General features: G+C 43.3%; 1 protein-coding gene across 1 annotated transcript in view; it reads left to right on the plus strand.

Annotated features, from left to right (window-relative positions):
* Nucleotides 1-24,640, plus strand: part of ATR (ATR checkpoint kinase) — a 210,589-nt gene that overhangs the window by 3,202 nt on the left and 182,747 nt on the right. The window contains exons 2-3 of the mRNA XM_073625961.1: nucleotides 8,913-9,004; nucleotides 23,941-24,090. Of these exons, the coding sequence (XP_073482062.1) occupies nucleotides 8,913-9,004; nucleotides 23,941-24,090 (242 nt within the window). The remainder of the gene's footprint in view (nucleotides 1-8,912; nucleotides 9,005-23,940; nucleotides 24,091-24,640) is intronic.

A 24,640-nucleotide genomic window follows, 5' to 3' on the forward strand; every position in this document is an offset into this window, starting at 1 on the left:
CTGAATATGACGCTGAGGAGGTGCACTCACCTCCTTTGGTCGACCATGGCGAGGCCTGTTCTGAGTGGAACCTGTCCTGTTAAACCACTGTATGGTCTTGGCCACAGTGCTGCAGCTCAGTTTCAGGGTCTTGGCAATCTTATAGCCTAGGCCGTCTTTATGTAAAGCAACAATTCTTTTTTTTCAGATCCTCAGAGAATTCTTTGCCATGAGGTACCATGTTGAACTTCCAGTGACCAGTATGAGAGAGTGAGAGCGATAACACCAAATTTAACACACCTGCTCCCCATTCACACCTGAGACCTTGTAACACTAATAAGTTACATGACACCGGGGAGGGAAAATGGCTAATTGGGCCCAGTGCTGGAAAATAATGGTGGCCACACAAAATATTGACACTTTGGGCCCCATTTTGACATTTTCACTTAGGGGTGTACTCACTTTTGTTGCCAGTGGTTTAGACATTAATGGATGTGTGTTGAGGTATTTTGAGGGGACAGCAAATTTACACTGTTATACAAGCTGTACACTCATTACTTTACATTGTAGCAAAGTGTCATTCCTTTAGTGCTGTCACATGAAAATCTATAATAAAATATTCCCCCCTCACCTTCCGGGACAGCTACTTGAGAGATGATCGGCTCTGCCCTCTACAGGAAACACAAATCAGATAGAATTTAAAAGGCCCCTCACTTTCCTCTGACCCTCAGTTGTTTTGTGTTTTCAGACCCTCCAGGAGCACCGACATGTTTTTTGTTTTCCTATGGTCTGGTAACTGTGGTTGGTGGACCGCCCCCTCTCTAGGTTTCAACCAGTACTAGTTGTGGCACACTTTTGTGAGATACTGTATTCACTTAGAAATATAGTGACGTGTTCAATAGTTATTTCACCAGCTGTGTATATCTACACTCACTGGCCACTTTATTAAGTACACCTTGCTAGTACTGAGTTGAACCTGCTTTGCCTTCAGAACTGCCTTAATTCTTCATGGCATAGATTCAACAAGGTGTTGGAAACATTGCTCAGAGATTTTGGTCTATATTGACATGATAGCATCACGCAGTTGCTGCAGATTTGTTGGCTGCACATCCATGATGTGAATCTCCCATTCCACCACATCCCAAAGGTGCTCTATTGGGTTGAGATCTGGTGACTGTGGAGGCCATTGGAGTACAGTGATCTCATTGTCATGTTCAAGAAACCAGTGGTCAGATGATTTGACCTTTGTGACTTGATGCATTCTCCTGCTGGAAGGAGCCATCAGAAGATGGGTACACTATAGTCATAAAGGGATGGACATGGTCAGCAACAATACACAGGCCGTGGTGTTTAAACAATGCTCAGTTGGTACCAAGTGTGCCAAGAAAATATCCCCTACAACATTACACCACCAGCCTGAACCATTGATACAAGGCCGGATGGATCCATGCTTTTATGTTGTTTACACCAAATTCTGATCCTATCATCTAAATGTCGCAGTTGAAATCGCGACTCATCAGACCAGGCAACATTTTTTCCAATCTTCTATTGTCCAATTTTTGTGATCCTGTATGACAGGAGTGGCACCCAGTGTGGTCTTCTGCTGCTGTAGCCCATCTACTTCAAGATTTGATGTGTTGTGCTTTCAGAGATGGTGTGCTGCATACCTTGGTTTAGGGCTGAAACAACTAATCGATTAATCGACAACTAATCGATTAATCAACAACTAATCGATTATGAAATTCATCGATTACTATTTTCATAATCGATTAATCAGCCAGTAACATGATGGGGTTAAAAAAAAACCCTAAAATGAGCCCTTTATAGAAGCGCAAATAATCGCTACTGCAAATATTACTTTCACAGTTCTACACTAAAAAAAATTAACCCCTTACAGTAGTGATTATCTGCTTTTTTTTGTACTATAAAGGGCTAATTTTAGTTTTTTAACCCCATTATGTTACTAAACGTCTAAGACCTGGTTCACATCTATGTGTTTTTTGGTGCTTTTTGCAGAAACGCACTACAGTTCATTTACATGTTTTCCTATGGGACACGTTCACGCAAAACAGTGCTTTTTTGGTTCAATATACTTCAATTGAAAAGCTGCAGAAAAGCATGTAATGCGTTTTTGCAGCAATTTGTGTTTTTTAATCTGCCCAACAACAAATTGGCCAAAAAAATGCAAATCGCAGCAAAATCACGTGCGCAGAAATCAAAACGCACAGCAAAAAGCACTGCAGAAACAGATCAAAAGCAAACTGCATAGGTGTGTACTGAGCCTTATTCTGGCCACAAGGATCAATTTTCAGATGAGAATATTCAGAAGAAAAATCTTTGTACATTCACTGAATGAAAGAACAAACGTTCTTAAAATGACATTATTTTTGAAGGAAGACATTGTTTTTGTTTTTAATAAAAAAATTTGATCACTGAGTCTGATAATATTTACCAGATTCACTCTTTAATAGTATATACAGTATATCTCCTCTAATAGTATATACAGTATATATCTCTTCTAATAGTATATACAGTATATATCTCTTCTAATAGTATATACAGTATATCTCCTCTAATAGTATATACAGTATATCTCTTCTGTTATTCTCAGAGTGGATTCGATATTTTGCTCCCTAACCATATAGTTGGTTATTTATATTTACCACTGCATATAGAGATATTTAAGAATAAATTACCTTTTTTTAAAACTTTACACATTAACTAAATTATACACCACACTTTTTTTTAAGGTTATTAACTGAATAATCGATTAATCAAAACAATAATTAGCCAACTAATCGATTATGAAGATAATCGTTAGTTGCAGCCCTAACTTGGTTGTCACGAGTGATTATTTGAGTTACTGTTGCCTTTCTATCATCTCAATCCAGTCTGTCCATTCTCCTCTGACTTCAGCAAGGCATTTTCGTACACACAACTGCTGCCCACTGGATATTTTCTTTTTCGGACCATTCTCTGTAAACCCTAGAGATGGTTGTGTGCGAAAATCCCAGTAGATCAGCAGTTTTTGAAATACTCAGACCAGCCTTTCTGGCACCAACAATCATGCCATGTGCAAAGTCACTTAAATCTCCTTTCTTCCCCATTCTGATGCTCCGTTTGAACTTCAGCAAGTCGTCTTAAAAATGTCTAGATGCCTAAATGCATTGAATTGCTGCCATGTGATTTGCTGATTAGCAATTTGTGTTACCAATCAATTGAACAGGTGTACCTAATAAAGTGGCCGTTGATTGTATATTCACATCATTCTCTGCCCTCAACTAGATTACAATCTAAGGTCCCTAACTCTCATTCATATACGAGTGCCAATTTACCTACCAGCATGTTTTTGGAGTGTGGATGGAAACAAGTACCCAGAGTCACCCTAGTGCTGCTGTGCGAAAGTGCTAACCACTTAGCTACTGTGCTGCCCATAATTTATTCTGGCCATTGAAATAAATTACCACTCAAGCTCTAAATACGCCTAACATAAACATGTGTTTATAGGCTAACATAGAGGGCCCTTTTAGGGGCAGAAAAAAAAAGTCAAATCCCTGTAAAACAGGTGACTAGTAGCTCAAGTGTGCATGAGGCCTTAGGCCTTGTTGACACCTGCGTGTCCTTTTCGCAGGGCAGCATAGGGCAGCAATACCTAATAGTGTCAGACCCGCCTGCTTAATCCGGAGTTTTGGGGGGCTCCAAATAGAGAAAGGGAAGATATTTGAAAGGTGAGGATACATGCAGGAGGCATGTATATCCTTATAGTTCAGCCTTATGGCAGTACTTTATAATTGATGAGAGTGGGTTTACATCCACTTTAAGCAGACATGTAGATCTTCTATACTTTTTGGATGTGTGGTATCTTATGGAGCAGAAGCCCTCTGACTAGCAGTAGAGGTCGACCGACATGGGTTTTTCCTCTGGCCGATGCCGATATTTAGAAATCGTGGCGGCCGATTTGCCGATATATGATGCCGATTTTTTGGGGACGATATATTAGGCTGATTTTTTTTTTTTCTTTCATCTCATAAAATCTAACAGTTAGACCCGTTTCACACTGAGGCATTTTTCAGGCACTTTTAGGCTAAAAATAGGGCCTGTAAAGTGCCTGCAAAACGGCTCCCCTGCAGTCTCAGTGTGAAAGCCTGCGTGCTTTCACACTGAGGCGATGCGCTGGCAGGATGTTTAAAAAAAGTCCTGCAAGCAGCATCTTTGAAGAGGTGTATACCGCTCCTCCACCACTTTTGCCCATTGAAATGAGTGGGCACCGCTGCCGAAGCGCCTACAAAGCGATTCGGCAGCGGCGCTACATGGGCGCATTTAACCCCTTCATCGGCCGCTAGCTGGGTTATAAGCGCCCCGCTAGCGGCCGAATAGTGCTGCTAAAATGACGGTAAAGCGCCGCTAAAACTAGCAGAGTTTTACCGTCAACACATGTCCGCTCCAGTGTGAGAGCAACCTTGAGTAATAAGTGATACAGAAAATGTCTTACATTTAAACATTTATTAAACAAAACAAACCTCCAATCAGTTCACTTGTATGTATAATTTAGATAAAAAAAACTATATCTTAAATATTAAATACAGGATTTTTACTTGTAAGCAATAAGTGTCAGAAAATATTTAGTCTTTAATGGTTAAACTGAGGACTCCTACACACAGAGCTCAGTCCATTGATAAGTATAAACATTGTATCTCTTTATTTATTTATTTATTTCAGGTACTTATATAGCGCCGTCAATTTACGCAGCGCTTTACATATACATTGTACATTCACATCAGTCCCTACCCTCAAGGAGCTTACAATCTAAGGTCCCTAACTCACATTCATACATACTAGGGACAATTTAGACAGGATCCAATTAACCTACCAGCATGTCTTTGGAGTGTGGGAGGAAACCGGAGTACCCGGAGGAAACCCACACAGGCACAGGGAGAACATGCAAACTCCAGGCAGGTAGTGTCATGGTTGGGATTCGAAACAGTGACCCTTCTTACTGCTAGGCGAGAGTGCTACCCACTACACCACTGTGCTGCCCTTTAGCTTCTTTTCTCAGGCTTGGCAGGCTGCCCAGATAGGAGAGACAAGTCGCTCCATGGGAAGACTTCAGGCAACTTGCATTGACTTCTATTACAGAAGTCAATTGCAAGTCACGCTGAAGTTTTAAGTTAGCCTTTTTTATCAGCACAATTGGCCGATGCTGATTAAAAAATGCCCAAAATCGGCCAGATATATCAGTTGACCTCTAACAGTGCCCATAGACATAGGCCTATGAGATAAGCATAGGTACAATAAACAGAAATGTTACCACGCCAAAAGCGCTGCTATACTTTTTAAAGTAAATATGTTAAAGGGGTTGTAAACCCTTGTGATTGTTCACCTTAATGCATCATATGCATTAAGGTGAAAAAACGTCTGACAGTGACCGGCCCCCCAGCCCCCATGTTTTTCTCACCTGAGCCCTTTGATCCCTTGGCAGAGAGGCGCTATACCTCTCTGCCCAGGGTTCTCAGGTCTTGATTGGATAGATTGAAAGCAGTGCAGCCATTGGCTCCCGTTGCTGTCAATCAAATCCAATGACGGTGGGGCCTGGGCCGGCATTCTGTGTCAATAGACGCAAATACTGGACTCGGGAGCACGCCCGCAGGGTAACCCCCCCGGAGAGTGCTTCCCCCAGGGGGGTTTACCGGTGTGGGTAGGAGCTGTAAGAGCCGACGGGGGACCCCAGAAGACGCTGATTGGGGCCACACTGCAAAACGAACGGCACAGTGGAGGTAAGTATGATATGTTTGTTATTTTAAAAAAACAAAAAAACGAGGGTTTACAAACCCTTTAACTAGAAATCCATCATTGCCATATTTCTTTAAAGGGTTACACCCAGGGGCGTAACTACAAGGGTTGCCATTGCGACCCAGGTCCCTGCTCCAGGGGACCCTTGCGGCTCCCCTCTACACCTGGACAGGAGGAGGTGGCATATAGAGGAACCAATGCCCTCCATGTGTCTCTTGCAGCAGCTGAATGCCTGCTTCTCCTCTCTTTCCCGCAGGTATTCAGCGGCTGCCGGGGCAGCATGGTAGGCATTGGTTCCTCCACATTTGTGCTCATAAGTTTACATACCCTGGCAGAATGTATGATTTCTTGGCCATTTTTCAGAGAATATGAATAACACGAAAACTTTTCTTTCACTCATGGTTGGTGTTTGGCTGAAGCCATTTATTATCAGTCAACTGTGTTTACTCTTTTTATATTATAATCGCAACAGAAACTACCCAAATGACCCTGATCGAAAAAGCGTAGGTACCCTGGTGATTTTGGCCTGATAACATGCACACAAGTTGACACAAAGGGGTTTGAATGGCTATTAAAGGTAACCATTCTCACCTGTGATTTGTTTGCTTGTAATTTAGTGTATGTATAAAAGGTCAATGAGTTTCTGGACTCCTGACAGACCCTTGCATCTTTCATCCAGTGCTGCACTGATGTTTCTGGATTCTGAGTCATGGGGAAAGCAAAAGGATCTGCAGGAAAAGGTAGTTGAACTGTATAAAACAGGAAAAAGATATCCAAGGAATTGAGAATGCCAATCAGCAGTGTTCAAACTCTAATCAAGAAGTCGAAAATTAGGGGTTCTGTTGAAACCAAACAACGGTCAGGTAGACCAACTAAAATTTCAGCCACAACTGCCAGGAAAATTGTTCGGGATGCAAAGAAAAACCCACAAATAACTTCAGTAAACAAAGTTGATTGACATTAAATGGCTTCAGCCTAACACTAACCATGAGTGAGAGAAAAGTTTTTGTGTTATCATTCAAATTCTCTGAAAAATGGTCAAGAAATCATAAATTCTGCCAGGGTATGTAAACTTATGAGCACAACTATATACGCCACTCCTCCTATCCAGCTTCCTTCTGCTTCCTGCGGGCCCCTCTGCTCTCTCCTGGCCCCCCCTGTGATCTTCCCCGGCAACTTCTGTTCTGTTCTCCGGTTCCCCCTGTCTCCTGGTCCCCTCTCCTCCCCCACAGTGCAGCCAGGTTCCCCCCTCCCACCGGCTGCTGCGGGATGTGTCAGGATAGAGAGTGGGGAATTACATATTTACCGGCCCCTTCTTTGTCTGAATTGACCAAGTCAGTGATCAGTACTGATCACTGACTCTGTCCATTCATAACTAAAGTGTAGGAAACTGTGTTTACTATGTTTCAGTTTGTGAATGAACGAGAAGCTTTGTACAGAGCTATTCCTGTCTATTCGTTCTGTGCTACTGTGACTGGAGATGGAGATTGAGGGCTATGTCCTAAATCTCCTTTCTCTGTCTCAAAGGTGAAACATCAGAGGTCTGTTTAGACTCCTGATATCTCACCAAAGCCCCCCAACAGGGCTCCTTAAAAATAGTAAAAAAAAATTAAATGGTAAAAAATAAAATAAAAAATGAACCCCAGTAGTGGCAGATCTACCAGGGTTGATAAAGGCCGCACTTACGACTGGGCCTTGGCATTCCGCCACTTTGCTCGGTGATAAGGGCCCCCGGCTGGAGGTCAGGTAGCCCATCATGGTTTCTTGCACTGGGGCCCTGAAGGTTCTAGTTACGTCTCTAGTTGTAAATAGGGTGTAATAACTTCAATCAAACCCCCCACTCCCCCTTAGCCCCACCTTCCCTGTGACAGCGAGTGAGGGTTTCTCTACCCCCTAGCCGCTGCCACAAAGCTGTGTCATTCATTCACAGGGATCTCTAACTCAACAAACTACAAGTCGCTTCTGTCAGACTTGTAGTTCAGTGGACTGCAAATTGTTGATCAGTGTGCTCGTAGTCTATTCACACATCCTACACCTCTGAAACTGACAGCCCAAACAGAGGTACAGGCACAGTGCTATATAAAGACTCTGTAGGAGCCTGACATTGCATGTTCTGTATGCTCCTGTAAAATAAATAAATAAATGCAATTTTTTTTTACCTGCAAACACATGTGCATTTATTTTCTTTTTTTCATAAAGGCGAACTTGTCATTTAACCACTTGCCGCCCGCCCACTGTGAAATGATAGCGGGTCGGTGCGGCTCTCATTCTGGGAGGACATCATGTGACTTTGTCCTAGAACAGCCACTCCCGTGTGCATTGCGGCGATCGCGCCGTGTTGCTAGGACATGGCGCAACCTGATCTCTGTAAAGAGCTGATGACGCGGCTCTTTAACCATGTGATCATCTGTGTCCAATCACAGCCGGCCACATGTTAACACGAAAGTGCTGGTAATCGGCCCTCATCGCCTCGCACTGAGAGTGTGTGTGGTGAGGAGAACTGATCAACGGCATCTCCTTGGAGGGAACAGCAAGACAGGTAATCAGGGCACTGATCATCAGTGCCCTAATTACAGTAAAGCGCAATCAGTGCTCACCAGTGCCAGCAGTCGGTGCCCATTAGTGATGCCAGTCATTGCTGACCATCAGTGCCGCCTATCAGTGATGTCCATCAGTGCCCATAAGGTGCCGATAAGTGCCACCTCATCAGTGCAGCCTCATCAGTGCACATCAGTGATGGAGAAAAATTACTTATTTACAAAAAACATTTTTTTCAAAATTTTCCTTCCTTTTTTTTTTTTTTTTTTTCTTTAGTAAAAAATAAAAAAACCCAGCAGTGATTAAATACCACCAAAAGGTTTTTGTTTGATCTATTTTTATTGGCGATGTAGTTTATTCTCTGAGTGCTCGCAGATTTAAGGCTAGGTTCACACCTGTGCGGGTGATGTTGCTGCGGGACCTGCACAAATTCTTGTAGCTGCAACCACCCGCAAAACCGTGTCTCACATGGCCATGTAGATGTGAACCTAGCCTAAGATAGTTTGTTAAAGATTAGTAGTACAGAAAGAAATATATTTATAGACCTAAAAAAAAACTACTGATAAATCTAGTCATTTCCATGAATTATACTGTTTTTATTTCAGGGCAAATCCTGAATCTTATGATGCTGTTGTTCAGAAACCAAGACAGATTCTGTGCCAGTTTGTAGACCGGATCCTTACTGATGTTGATGTTGGTAAGTATTATTCACTTGATTGTAAATGTTAATAGTTTATTTTGTATCCTTTTAGGTGTGGCACAATAGGCACACATATGCCTTGATAGTGCAAATGTGGTACTAGGATGGTGATGCTTTTGGCTACACTGCATTGTGGGCTGTGGAATAGTTTCCTTCGGTCTGATGGTGGCTTCTGTGTCTCCCTATCCACATGTGCATTGCTTTGGGACATCCCAGGTAGTCATGATTTATAGCTTGCTCTGTGTCCTATGATATACGATAAAGAAAACTGGATTTTTGTACTTGCATCCATTTCTTAGACGTCCCTCCCCCCTCTTATGGGGTTTCATTGCTTGGTACAAAACTGTGGTACTTCCTGTATGGGAGGGGTTATATAGGGGAGGATTTTCTGTCAATATCTGCCAGTGACCATTCCCCTATAGGTATATAACCCAGGTAGTCATGATTTATAGCTTGCTCTGTGTCCTATGATGTACTCCAAGAAATGGATTTTACAGGTAAGTACAAAAAAATCCATTGTTTTCTAGGGTTGCACCAATACCACTTTTTTAAGACGGAGTACTGTTGTGGGTGTGGTACGGAATCTTAATCAAGATCTCAGTGTTTTGTTTTTCAGTGCCTCCAACCTTACGATAAATTTTATGAACCTAGTTCAGATAATCAGTACATACCACAATCCTTTCCTGAGTTCGTTAATTTATGGGGTTTTCTTACTAATGTATCTCCCAACAAAATTAATAAAATAATTTGACTTTATTAATTAACAAGTATAGTTATATAATGTTATACAGAACTGGAATTTCTGGTGATGTGTGCGGTAATCACGCTTTACTTCCAAGAAGACTATATTCCTTGTCACTCGGGGAAACAGTCCTCTGGATTTCTCCAGCTGGAAGGAATCGAAAGTATGTCTCACGGAGTCAACAGATGGATACTGTCAATTTGAAAGAAATATTAATCCAACAAAGCTTCTAAATTAAATGGGGAGATAAATGTTTTCCCTGGGATCACAGTAAATCTAAATAGATGTAATACAAGTTTGTCTGAATTCCCCCAAACATGGCTTCAATAATACACAGCCTAGACAATGAATATGGGCAAATGATGATGATAAGTTACCCTACACACTGTGTATGATAATGTCAACACATAAATTATAAACTACCATCCCTACAATTATGAGAGAAAAAGATCATTAATATTTGTATGGTCTGTATCTTACCAATAGCTTAAAAAGGGGAAGATATCCGACAAAATCTAAGTACATCGAGTGGTTTCAGTCACAAGATCCAGCAAGATGGGGAATGGTCAAATCTCATCAGACTTCTTGATCGTCTAGGGGTGTATCCTGCGTGTGGGTCTGTGATCCTCTCTCTATGGCCCTCACATCCTTTACACAATCTGGGACAATAAGCTCATAAAATTATCATAAGCTCAGCCCAGAAGTTTTGGCTTTATTTTCCATTGGTTGGAGAACTATAATGATTTACCTGGTGAGTCCAGGTAATATTGTCTTCAGGCACAAGGTGTGTGTGAGGACAAAAATGTGTTCTGATTTTTTTTTTTTTTTTAACATAAAGTTTATTAAAGATTTTAAACAAAATAAAATAAAACTTTACATTGCCAGTTTATACCATCTAATAATCATACATCAAAATTTGTTTCACATATCCGCATATGCACGAAAAATTGCAGTATTTCCAATAATATGTGGTTATCAGACTAATGTCTTATATCTCCTACCCTGTTATACAAAAGAAGTATCCAGGATCTACCCAAAGGAGGGGGGGGGGAGAGGTAAAAAGATGGAGTAAACCCACCTCTAAATGACATTTAGATCACATCTATGCAATAGTTAGGTGCTTTGCCTTTACCCATTCAGACCATATTTTCCCAAACTTTTTTGTACAGTTCCTGCCCATATATGTCAGTTTGTAGAGTGGGAGTGCTGTGTTTATCAGTGATTGCCATAACTGTTTAGTAGGTGGTGAGTTTTGGTTCCACTGCATTAAGATTGCTTTCCTAGCATAAAACATGGTGTAGAAGAGGAACAGCTTTTTACCCCATGTTAAGTCCAGGAAGTCACTAGGACAAGAGGAATCGGGCTATACGGAACTGACAGTTTCCCAATGTTATTAATTTCAGCTAGGATTTCTTTCCAGAATTCCATCACTGCAGGACAAGACCAGGTTATATGAAAGAAGTCAGCTTCGTGAGAGTTACATCTAGGGCATGTAGCCGTACGGTCAGAGTAAATTCTTGCCAGGCAAACCGGAGAATAATAGGCTCGGTGGAGGAACTTCAATTGAATAAATTTGTCTCTGGCCGAGATCACAAGGGGCAGATATTGTTGGACACCTTCCTCCCAATCATCATCTGTCAGCTCCGGGATATCCCTCTGCCATAAAGCAAACAGTCGGGAGACTCCAGAGGTATCTAGCGTAACAAACATATTATATAAGGTAGACATCGTTTTGGTCTGATCAGGGGATCTAAGCATTCTCTCCACCGGTGACATCTCCAGTGAGACTGAGGAGGGGAATTGGGATCGATAGGCATGTCTTAATTGAATAAACCTGAAGAACATGTGGTTCGGGAGGTCGCGGTCGTGCTTTAGTGCATCAAATGCAATCAGCTGCCCCTGAGACGTTATGTCGCCCAGTTTTGTAACTCCATATCTGGCCCACACAATAGGATCAGGGATGGAGCGGAAATGTGGTAAGCGAGGATTCCCCCACAGTGGGGTGTCAGGGGACCACCTCCCAGATCCACCCACCTGTCTGGCCACCGACTCCCACACCTTCAGGGTCGTAATCATAGGAAGGGTGACCCGAGAGTTAGACCCAGGGCCCCTATGAATCAGGTTTCTAAGCTCCGCATATGAACCCAGCAACGCCGCCTCCAATGAAGAGGCAGGGTTAGCCGGCTCCTCCGATAGCCACCACTTGACTGTCACCAGGACCGCCGCCCAGTAATATTTCAACAGGGATGGCAGTGCCAGGCCACCAAGCGACGTGGGCATCTGCAGCTTTACTTTGGCCACCCTGGGAGCCCTCCCATTCCAGACAAAGGATACCAGAATGCTATCCAACCTCTGAAAAAAGCTGTGTGGTATAGGTACAGGAGTTTGGCGGAAAAGGTAAGTGAACTTAGGAAGGATCGACATTTTAATTAGGTTAACTCTTCCGACCGGTGTCAGGGGGAGTGACCTCCACCTGGCACAGCTCTGGGATATCCGCTGAACCACCGGATTGAGATTCAGAGGGATAAACTGCCTTAAGTCCCGATGGATCTCAACTCCTAGGTACCGAAACTGAGGAACCCTCTGCAGCTGTCCATCCATCTGTTGGCTTCCCGTCCCAGAATGTAAGGGAAATATCACTGACTTCCCCCAATTCACTCGGATTCCTGAGAATCGCCCAAAGCTGTCTATGAGTGACAGAGCCGACTGCAGTGAGCACCCATCATCCTTCAGATAAAGTAGGGTGTCATCTGCGTATAAGGACACTTTTTCTTGCAGTGGACCTCTAACAATCCCTTTAATTTGTGTTGAAGCCCGAAGAAGTGCCGCCATAGGCTCAATTGCTAGTGCAAAAAGTCCCGGGGATAGGGGGCACCCCTGCCGTGTTCCCCTACCCAAAACAAAGGGTGAGGACAAGACTGTTCCGGTACGCACCCTGGCCTTCGGTGCCCTATATATCAACCTGACCCAGGAGATGAAGGATGGCCCAAATCCGAATTTACGGAGGACCTCCCAGAGATAGCCCCACTCTACTGAGTCAAAGGCCTTCTCCGCGTCAAGAGAGACCACCATTTCATCAGCCCCTCCCTCATCTCCTGAGGCCAGGACTGCATATAGCCTTCGCAGGTTAATATCTGTTCCCTTGCCAGGCATGAATCCTGACTGATCCTCATGGATCAGGGTAAGTATAACTTCATTTAGTCGCCTGGCAAGAATTTTGGTAAGTACTTTGGCATCAGAGTTGAGCAGGGAGATGGGCCGATATGAAGAGCACAACTGTGGGTCTTTCCCAGGTTTGGGTATTACAACTATGATGGCCTGGGACATGGATGGTGGGAGGTCTTTGGCCTGCAGGGATTTTGTAAACATGTCGTGCATTTTAATAGTTAGGTCATCTAGGTACTGTTTGTAGAATTCAGGGGGGGATCCCATCCTCCCCTGGAGTCTTTCCTGTCTGCATAGAGCTCAGTGCTACCCGCACCTCCGGCATTGTGATCGGGGCGTCTAGATTTTCCCTCGCATCGTCAGAGAGAACTGGGAGGGTCACCCCCTCTAGAAAATTGTGCAGCTCATCTGGGGAGTAGTTTGCCCTAGTGGAGTATAAGGCCTCGTAAAATTCTTTAAAGCATCGATTGACGTTCACTGGGTCCGTTACTTTAGTCCCATCCTCCCTACGCAGGCTTGCAATGGTGGAAATTGGGGATTGCTCCTTGGAAATCCAAGCCAGCAATCTACCTGGCTTGTCACCGTGTTCGAAAATCTTTTGTGTTTGGGTAAGCTGACGTTTATGAACCTTGGCCACCCTAAGTAACATTACCTCTCGATATGCTACTTTCATATCCTGAGCCGTGACAGGATTAGAAGTCATGGCAAACCTAGACTCCAGTTCCTGCGCTCTGGCCTCCGCCTCCTCCAGTGTAATTTTATCATTGTTCCTTTCTCGTGTGATAGATGATAAATAGCACCCTCGTATATAGGCTTTAAACGAATCCCAGACCATCGCCATCCCTGCGGAAGCGGCATTGGTCAACCAAAAACCTCTTATCTCTTTGGCCACCTCTATTTCTATGGTCGGATGTTCAATCCAGAATCTAGAGAGTCGCCAAAGTCTATCTGCTTGGGGAGTATGAGTTTGTATTGTACAGAGTAGGGGGGAATGATCCGAGATACCCCGTGGAAGTATCTCGATTGCAATAACCCTGGGGAGCATTGCGCTACTAACATAGATCATGTCAATACGGGACAGGGTGTTATATGAAGAAGAGTGGCAGGTATAGGCGCGTTCTGATGGATTCTTCCATCGCCATATGTCCACCAGCCTGTACACATCAGCCCATTTAGACAACGTTGAGTCCCTAGCGGGGTCAGGAGATAATTTATCCATACAAGGATTTGGAGGTATATTGAAATCTCCCGCTATGACCACATTGTCAGTCTGGAATTGGGCAATCAACCTGGTCAGCTTCTGCATTATAGAAATATTAGCTGGGGGTGGCAAATATACTCCCACCACCACCATGTCTACTGTGTCAATGTTAGCATGTATCAACACATACCTCCCCTCCGGGTCCGTGACCACATCCAACAATTCAAAACTAAGAGTTTTGTGTACCAGGACACTAACTCCTCTAGAATAGCTGGAGTAAGTGGCATGGTAGTGACGGCTTACCCAAGGTCTTTTTAATCCCATCACCCTCCCACCCACCAGATGCGTCTCTTGAAGGATGCAGATCTGAGGGGAATATTTTTTGAGGCACTCAAAGACCAGGGAGCGCTTAATTTTGTGGTTTAAGCCCCTGACATTCCAGGACACAATTTTAATAGGGGCCATCATAGAGTATAATGGAGTGGATTATCGAAGGGACCCGGAGGAGAGAATATCCCACACGTCTAGGGTTTAACATAGACATCAGCGACCACTGAAAGCTGTCATAGCAGATGTAGTAAAACAATATCAAAAAATGTAAGGCATAAAGGTAGGCAATTAAAGAAAAAATTATATAAAACTTAAACAAACCAAACTCCCCCCCCAACCCACCCCACACCTCCAATTGTAACTCATGGGGTGTTTGTATACCCGAACCTAACTTGGTAAACATTTTAGATAGGAGAAATCTCCTTTGGGGGGTGGTGTGTAGTATCAAGCGCTAGGTAGCCCCGCCCAAAACCGGTCATGAAGACCACTACCGCCAAGGGAGCCCGCACAGAGTTATCTGTCCAGGGGACCCCGGCGGCAGTTCACCTAGAACTATCTAGGGGCACAAACTTAATAAACCATATATAGACATCATTCACAGCTACCTAGGGTCATGTGGAGAGCCGCGCTCCACCCCTCCACCTCTATACCAAAATAATCTTCCGCTTCTCTTAGATAGTCTAAGGGCACACACTTATTTGTAAATACATCCTGCATCCCCAATTACAGGGGGAGAAAGAGGCATGGAGCACAGCCCAACCCACTCAGCTTAGCTTAAGTATATTAATCCCCTCTCCGCCTCACCCAAAGCAAGCCAAGGGCACTTTCTAAGTTACATCCCTCCCACACGGTCAGAACCAGCCACGTGTACATTAATATTCATTTATAACACTCGAGTTCCCCTGTAAGGGGAGAGAGGGCCAGTAGTAAAATGCCAGTTAAGGATGGGGGACTGTCCTCCCCGAAGCCAGTTCAAGACCTGAGTTCTCCAAGATAGAATAATAAGGCTCTTTTAAGTCCCTTTTATGATTGCCCGGAAAAATATGTCAGTCAGACAGTTCAATCTCGATAGCCTTCGGGGAGGGGACCTGAGCCGTCAAATTCCGGTCACATAAGTGCACCCCCCTTTTGAGAATAAATCCATACCTCACCCCGAATAGTCGGCTCCAGAGGGAAATATAAAGACATTTCAGAGAAAGAGTACATACCCGTGAGGAGGAGAGGCGAAGACTCCTGCAATAGTAAATGCTGTGAGTATCTAGGGGTGGTCCGCTTTTCCATCTTGAAAGGAAAATATCTGGGTGTCATATAAATATGAGCCCAGGTACCTCCAGACTTAGGGGTATGCACCCCCCCTTCCCTCCCGCCCCCATTGCAAACAAAATGCCCGTCAGGGTAGACCTCAAGGGAAGCCTGTGTGATAAGCAGCCAACAAAATAAATTTGTAGAGAACCATGCACTTCACTGGTAACTGCGCATTTCACTGAAAACTTCCAAAGTGATCAAAAGAAGAAAAAAAAAAAACAAAAAAAAACAAAAGACAAAACGGTAGGCATCCTAACGCTGCCTAGGAAGGGAATCCACCCATCTGGACGCCTCCTCCGGAGAAACAAAAAACTTGGTGGTCTCGCCGTCAATCACTCTGAGACGCGCTGGAAACATCATGCTATACTTGAGACCTCTGCTCCCTAGTTGGGCCTTGATCTGGTCGAACGATCTGCGTTGTCGTTGTGTTTCGATGGAGAAATCCAGAAATAACATGATCTTCACATTCTCATATCGTAGTTCTCCAATCTTCCTAGCCTCTCTGAGAACCAGATCCCGGTCTCTAAAATTCAAAAGGCGGAAAATAAATGTACGTGGCGGAGCGCCAGGGGGGCCTGGAGCGGACGGCATCCTATGAGCCTGCTCAACTGCAAAGTGAGGGGAGAATGGCGCCTGCGGGAGGAGTGTACGCAGCAACTGTTCTGCATAGGTTTCAGGGTCTCTCCCTTCAGCCCCCTCCGGGAGACCAACCATGCGTAAATTGTTCCGCCGGTTCCTATTTTCCTGATCTTCTGCTCGGGATTCGATCGCCTTCATTTTAACCTGTAACGTGCGGAGGGAGGCGGAATGTTCCCTGATCGTGTCTTCTGTCTCCCCCACTCTCCGCTCCGCCTCATTTAATCGATCTCGATGTTTATCCATGTCCCGCCTAATAAGGCCCATTTCAAGCTGCATCTGCTCGATCTTAGTGGTCAGTGTTGTTTGGCAGCCCGTGATAGCTTGCATGAGCGCCTGGAACTGATCGACTCCCAGCTGGGGCGACTCAGCCTGCTCCGTCTGGGACGCCATGTTGGTGTAGGCCGTCCTGCACGCACCGCTGGTTGTTAGCGGGGTCCTAGGAGCCTGCTGCCTCTTCCTTTGGGAACCGGAGCTTCCCCTTCTCATACCCGCTTGTTTCCTCCACCTCCCGGCAGCGTCAGGGTGAGGATATGTCCCCTATGAACGGATGAGATGTCGGCATAGGACGGAGCTCCTTCACACACGTCCTATCTGGTCGCCATCTTGACCACGCCCCCCTTTGTTTTGAATTATTTATTAAAAGAAAATATGTCCTCTTTCATAATTGGTATCTACCTATATTTTGGGGCTTATGAATACATAGCTATATTGTTCATGGGCCTCGGCAATTGGTACAAAATACAATACACTTGATTAGTTAATGTCACAAAAAATGGACGTTTATATGGATAAATGCATGACTCCTGCATATCTTATGAAAATCCTATTTGTCTTGGGACAACACATGTTATATGGGTATTTTTATGTATATGCGGTCACGGTTTCTATGTATTTACAACAATGATGGGTATCTAAACACAATTTTTAATTTGTTCTATATCAAAATGTTATATTTCTACGTTATGGCAGATTAAATTATGGTCGTATCTATGACCTAGAGTCCAATATAGCATTTGAGTTACTTATGATCATATATATTTATAATATTATATGTATACAGGTTTTAAATGTCCAAACAATTTCTCCTTTTAGACATATTTTATTTTTGACTTTGTTTATTATTGACTGTTCAGAGATTTGTGCCTATCTGTCATATTGAGGTTTTATTAACCTCGTATCTCATCCATTGTCTGAGGGGAAGCTAAGTCAAAATTGGGCTCTTACTCTGGAGATAATCTCATCCTTTGAAACAATGGAGTGATTTACCCAAGCTTTTCCTTTAATTAAAGGTTTTGTAACTTGGGCTTGAAAACATACATTTGACTGTTGGCTGGTTTCGTGCCAGACGGCACTATTGTTCATGTTTACCCAGTTTCAACATGAGTTCTGTTTCTCGACTTTAGCCCTCCAATGGATCATATAACTTAATCGGCCATTTCTGTTGGGAGGGGGAGTGCTCTCCTGAAGTGACGACTCAGCTGAAGTCTGAACATCAAAATATAATATTTTGATGTGTGTCAGCCATGACAATACAAGTGCCAATACTTTTTTTCAAGTACTTTCTTTATACAATGCATTGTCCTGAGACAGGGGAGGTGGAGGAGCACAGACGGGGACCGGAGGAGCACACGGAGGACACGGGGGGACTGGAGAAGGACACAGGGGACCGTCAGGAACGATTGGTGCGGCGGTGGGGGGAGTTACAATCACTGATCTCCCTGTGCGGCTTTCAATAAAGCAGCTGAAAGCCACAGGAGGGAGAGGAGGAAAAACAGCTGTCAGCTGCTTTATTGAAAGCTGCTCAAGGAGATCGGTGATTGTAACTCTCCCCACTGCACCTATCATCCCTGGCTGTCCAATTATAGGGTCAAGCGTTGGAGCATTTGCACGACTACAAGTATTTGTGCAAATGCTCAGTATCGGCACTGATACTAGTATCGGTATCAGTGCAACTCTAGTTTTTTTTCATAATGGGTTGCAGTGTTTCTCAGTATTGGCTCAAATCTTTTTTGTTTTTAAAGCAAACATGGAAAGGTCAGGTCTGAACTTGATTAGAAATATACTCAAGCGCTGGTGGACTATAAAATTGTGTGTTGTATTAGAAAAGCTGCAACCAAAAATTAGTGATCACTCACTCAAAAATAATTTTTAAAATGTAAAATAAGGTGCGCTAATCTTCTTGTGCAAACATACTGTGCATTAAAATGGTCTCTCTGCAGTTCCTGACCACTAATTCAAAGTGCAAAGTGCTATGAGAAACTAAACCGCAAACATGTGCGTATAAATAAATATATGAATGTGAATTGATTGTATACAAACAGTGAATTTTTTAACATAACCATATACTTTGTATCAGGTGCTCATGGTTAAAAAACTGGCATAAAAAAAGAAAGAAATGTTCTGTCCTTAAAATTCCACTATGAAGATGAAGTGCAACCAGATGCAACCACATAAAGACCCATAGTAGCAAATTAAAAAATACCAGATTTTGGAATCAATAACTCTTGCATGTGATGGTAGATAATGCCCAGGTGCTTGGATCACTTATTGCTGATGTTCGCCATGTCCTCCCACAATCCGACATGTAAGAAGAGAAACCACAATAGTGTTGTACTGGAAAGACTATAAGACAGCTGTCTCAAGCTGATACACTCACAGCGTGTGTAGCGTGTTTAGCAGTCAGGTAATCACTCCTCCTTTCAGCTAGATCGAGTGTCTCCACACTCGCGGCTGACGTCACTGGCTCCCCTTCCCGCCGCGTTGCGTCACAAGGGAACGTGTCGGGAGGAGGAGCCAGTGACGTTATCTGACAGACGTCAGATCGGTGGGCTTAAGGTGCCTTTCACACGGACGGCTATTCTGCCGCAGTTAAAAGCATGTTTTTTTTCCTGTGAAATTCAAGACACCAGGCACTGCGATCAGCTGCGTTTGTACAGTGCGATTAGCTGCGGTTGCGTTTAGCTGCGGTTTGCCATTTCCATAGCAATCCGACAGGGTACCGACTCATATTTAATGGGGATCCAACTTGGATCCCTGACAATACCAGGCACTGTGTTTGGTATTAATCTTGAGGGGGAACTCCACGCCAAATTTTAATCAAAAAACGAGCATGGGTTTCCCTCCAAGAGCATACCAGGCCCTTCAGTCTGGTATGGATTCCAAGGGGCACCCCCTACGCCGAAAAAAACGGTACTTATGTGTGGCACTGATAGGTGGCACAGATGGGCACTGATGGTCAGTGCCCAGTGCCCCGCCTCCTTATGACGTCACAGTCCCGGGGCATGACGGGATTGTGATGACATAAGGGGCGGGGTCACCCGGTGGCCACGCCCCATGCCTATATAATTGGTTGCGGACCTCGCTCACGGCATTACAGCAAGAGGGAGTGTCGTGTCAACATCTCTGGAAGAGAAGAGGGAAGAAGACATCTCAAAAGACCGGGCTCCTCTGCTAGCAAAAGAGCGGCAAAAGAGCAGAAGATAGCGGAGGAGCCTGGAAGAAGGCACCAGAGAAGAACCAGAGAGCGCGGAGACGACACCGGAGAGAGGCAGAAGAGGCCTGAGAGACCCCCAAAGTCGGAAGAAGACCCCCGGAGCTGCCTAATAAATTACTTTTAAAACCTGTGTTGTGTTGTTTTTTTTTTATTGGCACTTTTTTATCCCAGGTGAATGGGTAGGGGTACGATGTGCCCCATACTCATTCACATAGGGTGGGGGGCCGGGGTCTGGGGGACCCCTTATAAAAGGGGGCTCCCGGATTCCGATAAGCCCCCCGTCCGCAGACCCCGACAACCAACGGCCAGGGTTGTCGGGAAGAGACCCTTGTCCTCATCAACATGGGGACGAGGTGCTTTGGCCCTTGCCCCAAAGCACCAACCCCCCCATGTTGAGGGCATGCAGCCTGGTACGGTTCAGGAGGGGGGGCGCTCGCTTGTCCCCACCCCCTTTCCTGACCGACCGGGCTGCGTGCTCGGATAAGGGTCTGGTATGGATTTTGGGGGGACCCCCACGCCGTTTTTTCAGCGTAGGGGGTGCCCCTTGGAATCCATACCAGACCGAAGGGCCTGGTATGCTCTTGGAGGGGAACCCATGCCGTTTTTTTATTTAAAATTTGGCGTGGAGTTCCCCCTCAAGATTCATACCAAACAGTGCCTGGCACTGGCGGGGATCCGAGTCGGATCCCCGTGCTTCTCATTGGGAAAGGAAAAAACATTTTTCCTTTCCCGATGAGTGAGCCAGCTCGGCGCTGCTATCTGTAGCTGACACGGTGCACTGCGATTACCTGCAGTTATGTGCGGATAGCTGCGCTAAATCGCTCCTGGACGCAGTCAATTCTATTTTTTTTCTATCCGCACAAAACCACAGGTAATCAAAACGCAGCTAAACACAGTGTGTGAATGGGGCCATAGGAAAGCATTGTGTGCTTTTAGCTGCGGTAGAAAACTAGAAAATCAGCAGCTAAAAGCACCATTCTATCCGTCCGTGTGAAAGGGGCCTAAAGGGGTTGTAAAATCAGAAGGTTTTTTTATCCTAATCCATTCTCTTCATTAATATAAAAAGCCTTCTGTGTGCAGGAGCCTCCCCAGCTACCCCTAATACTTACCTGAGCCCCATCTCTGTCTAGCGATGTCCACGAGTCCCTCAGCCATCCAAGACTCTCATCCTGATTGGCTGAGAGACAGCAGCGCGACCTTTGGCTCCTGCGGCTGTCAATCGAAGTCAGTCAATCAGGGAAAGAGGGGGCGTGGCCAAAGGGCAGCTCCGTGTCTGAATGGACACAGGGAGCTGTGACTCTGCTCGGGTGCCCACATAGCAAGCTGTTTGCTGTGCGGGCACTCAGCAGTGAGCAGCGAAGAGGAGAACTGGGCTGCTGTGTGCAAAACCACTGCACAGAGCAGGTAAGTATAACATATTTGTTATTTAAAAAAAAGAGACTTTACAATCACGTTAAAGTTAAAGTGGTTGTAAAGGCAGAAGTTTTTTTTTTATTTTTTTATCTTAATGCATTCTATGCATTAAATGAAAAACCTTCTTCTGTGTGCAGCAGCCCCCCTAATACTTACCTGAGCCCCATCTAGATCCAGAGGGGCCTGAGAAGAGAAGGATCTGCGCTGCTCTGTGCAACACCACTGCACAGAGCAGATAAATATAACATGTTTATTATTTTTAACGAAAAAAAAGACAAAAGAAATGGCATATGGAAAATCGAGAATAAAGCTGTACTTAAAGGACAGATAATATTTGTGAATATATAAAAATATTATGAAATAAAAAATAAATAATACAGCTATATGTGAATATATAAAATGTGTATAAAACAAAGCTGCCAGCACCTAGAGAGTCTAATGTTAAACTTCAAAGTAACAAATAAAACAAAAAAGATGCAGCGCTGAGAATTGACTGTGATGAAAAGAAGGTGACTAAGAAAAACTAAGGCATAGTCTCATAGATGTCAATTTGTGATAATTGATATACATTTAAACAGTAAATCACATGCATGAAATTGAGAATGAATAAATAGTAGTGACTGTGTTGTAGAGGTGAATAAAAAGGACTAAGGCAAAGTCTGATAGAAAAACCAATATGTGATAATTGATATATGTGCGTGTGTGTGTAATATAAATATATATATATATATATACATATACATACATATATATATATATATATATATATATATATATATATATATATGCCTAAAAACATATATACCATGAAACAGATAAATAATTAATTAACTCGTGAATAAAGTGCACTGATGATGGAATAAAACAAGGGATAAGATAATCCCACAAAGTAACAGTCCAAAAAGTGACCAAAATAAACCAATCATCCGTGAAGGTGCCAGGAAAACGAAGGGTATCTTCTGTGTCTCTCCACACTCAAGATGAAAAATTAAATGCGCTTACCAGATGGCGATGACTGCTATTATGGCAGTCTCGCCCAGCACAGGGAAATCGGTCTCCCCACAACCAAACACGCACAGCAGCAACTACCAGCGGATGATTCTCAGGGATATAAAACAAAAAGAATCCATAATGTAGCATGTACAAAAAAGGAATGATTTATTGAAGATAAAAACACACTTACAATATTGCAGTAAGTAAGGAGCGGTGGGATAAATCATGTATAATGGGCCCGGTGTCTCCGTCTGTAAAACCTCCACTTCCTAAGTTCGTGTGTTAGCTCCTCCCTACACATTTCGTCGCGACAGGACGTCCTCTGGGGATTGTTACTTTGTGGGATTATCTTATCCCTTGTTTTATTCCATCATCAGTGCACTTTATTCACGAGTTAATTAATTTTGTATCCGTTTCATGGTATATATGTTTTCAGGCTTATATATATACCGATTATCACATATTGGTTTTTCTATGAGACTTTGCCTTAGTCCTTTTTATTCACCTCTACAACACTGTCACTACTATTTATTCATCCTCAATTCCATGCATGTGATTTACTGTTTATTTATATATATATATATATATATATATATATATATATATTCAATTATCACAAATTGACATCTATGAGACTATGCCTTAGTTTTTCTTAGTCACTTTCTTTTCATCACTGTCAATTCTCAGCATTGCATCTTTTTTGTTTTATTTGAAAATAGGCAGGAGGGATCGTGGACAATTCCGTATCATGGACAACTGACATCTAAAAAGCACTAGCAGACAATGCAAGACGAGAGACACAGCTGCAGCTTGAGCCAGCCAGCTGGTGTGTGGTGACGTCAGGTCCTAAGGCTTCACCCAACGCTGCGTTTCTCTGTACTAGGTGTCAACAGGGAAAGGAGGCTAGTGTTACACACGTTTTTGAGCTGAATATTCCAGTTGTTTTTTAGTTGCAGCACCGCCACTTTATTGGTTCAATACCAAAATGCATAGTTATTTTATCTTATTAGCATCGTTATCTTGGGGGTAGCACGGATTATCCATGTTACACATTGTATTAGGAGAGGTAAAGACACCAGAGAGAGAGAGAGATCATTATGCCCCTGTACAAATCAGTTCAGTTTTGGGCACCAATTCAGAAAAAGGATATCGGGGAACTGGAGAAAGTGCAGAGAAGAGCAACCAAATTAATAAGCGGCATGGAGGAGCTCAGCTATGAGGAAATATTAGAGGAACTGAATGTATTCTTTCTTGAGAAAAGGAGATTAAGGGGCAATATGATCAACGTGTATAAATACATAAGTGGTCCAAATATGAACTTAATGTTGAATTATTCACTTTAAGGTCATCACAGATGACCATATAATTATAACTGTATACTAACATTTATAGGTAAAGTTGATCCAGGGAATATCCGATTGCCTCTTGGGGGATCAGAAAGGAATTTTTTCCCCTGCTGGAGCAATTTGAATGATGCTTTGCTGTTTTTTTTTTGCCTACCTCTGGATCAACTGTGGGTATAGGATTGTGTATCCCCCCCCCTCCCTTTTATTAGTTGAACTAGATGGACTTATAGACTTGTGTCTTTTTTCAACCAGACTAACTATGTAACTGACTGGAATTGACAGCTAACTGTGGTGTTGCATTTACAGTGGCCGTGGAGTTATCCAAAAAGATTGAGTGTCAGCCAAGCTCTGTAATGTTGCTGGACTTTATTCAACACATCATGAAATCATCTCCACGTATGTTTGTCAGTTCCATGAATAGTGCTCAAAATGAAGAAGCTGATCGCAACTGTATTGGTAAGCCACTACTGCTCTAACAACTGCCTGAACTCTGAACACACAGATAAATAGGGAATTTTCCCTTAGCTTAATCAGTTCATATAGCAAAGCATATCCAATAATGTTTAAGCAAAATAATAAAAAAAAAATAAATAAATAAAAATAATAATCTTTTGCTTGCATATGATTGGTTAATGGAAATAAGCAGAGCTTCACTGCATTCACTAAATTCCTTTGCAAAGAGAACCACTTATTTGGCTTTAGTAAATGACTCCCATGGCATCTTTTATCTCCTAAGTAGTCATAATACTACTGCTTAGTAGCCATCAAACTGTTGCTTAGCCGAACTCCATATAGAAGACAAATGTAAACAACTAAGGCCTCTGTGTTTGACCATTTATCAACCGTCCCATAGCAGATTTACTGCTACAGGGCGGCCGTTCTGTGCAGAATCACGTGTATGTATGTGAGTGTATATGTATGTATGTATATATATATATATATATATATATATATATATATATATATATATATATATAACTTATTATTATTATTTTTTTTTTTTTTT

This window comes from Aquarana catesbeiana, linkage group LG04 (genome assembly GCF_042186555.1).
Source record: "Aquarana catesbeiana isolate 2022-GZ linkage group LG04, ASM4218655v1, whole genome shotgun sequence".
Lineage (NCBI taxonomy): Eukaryota > Metazoa > Chordata > Amphibia > Anura > Ranidae > Aquarana > Aquarana catesbeiana.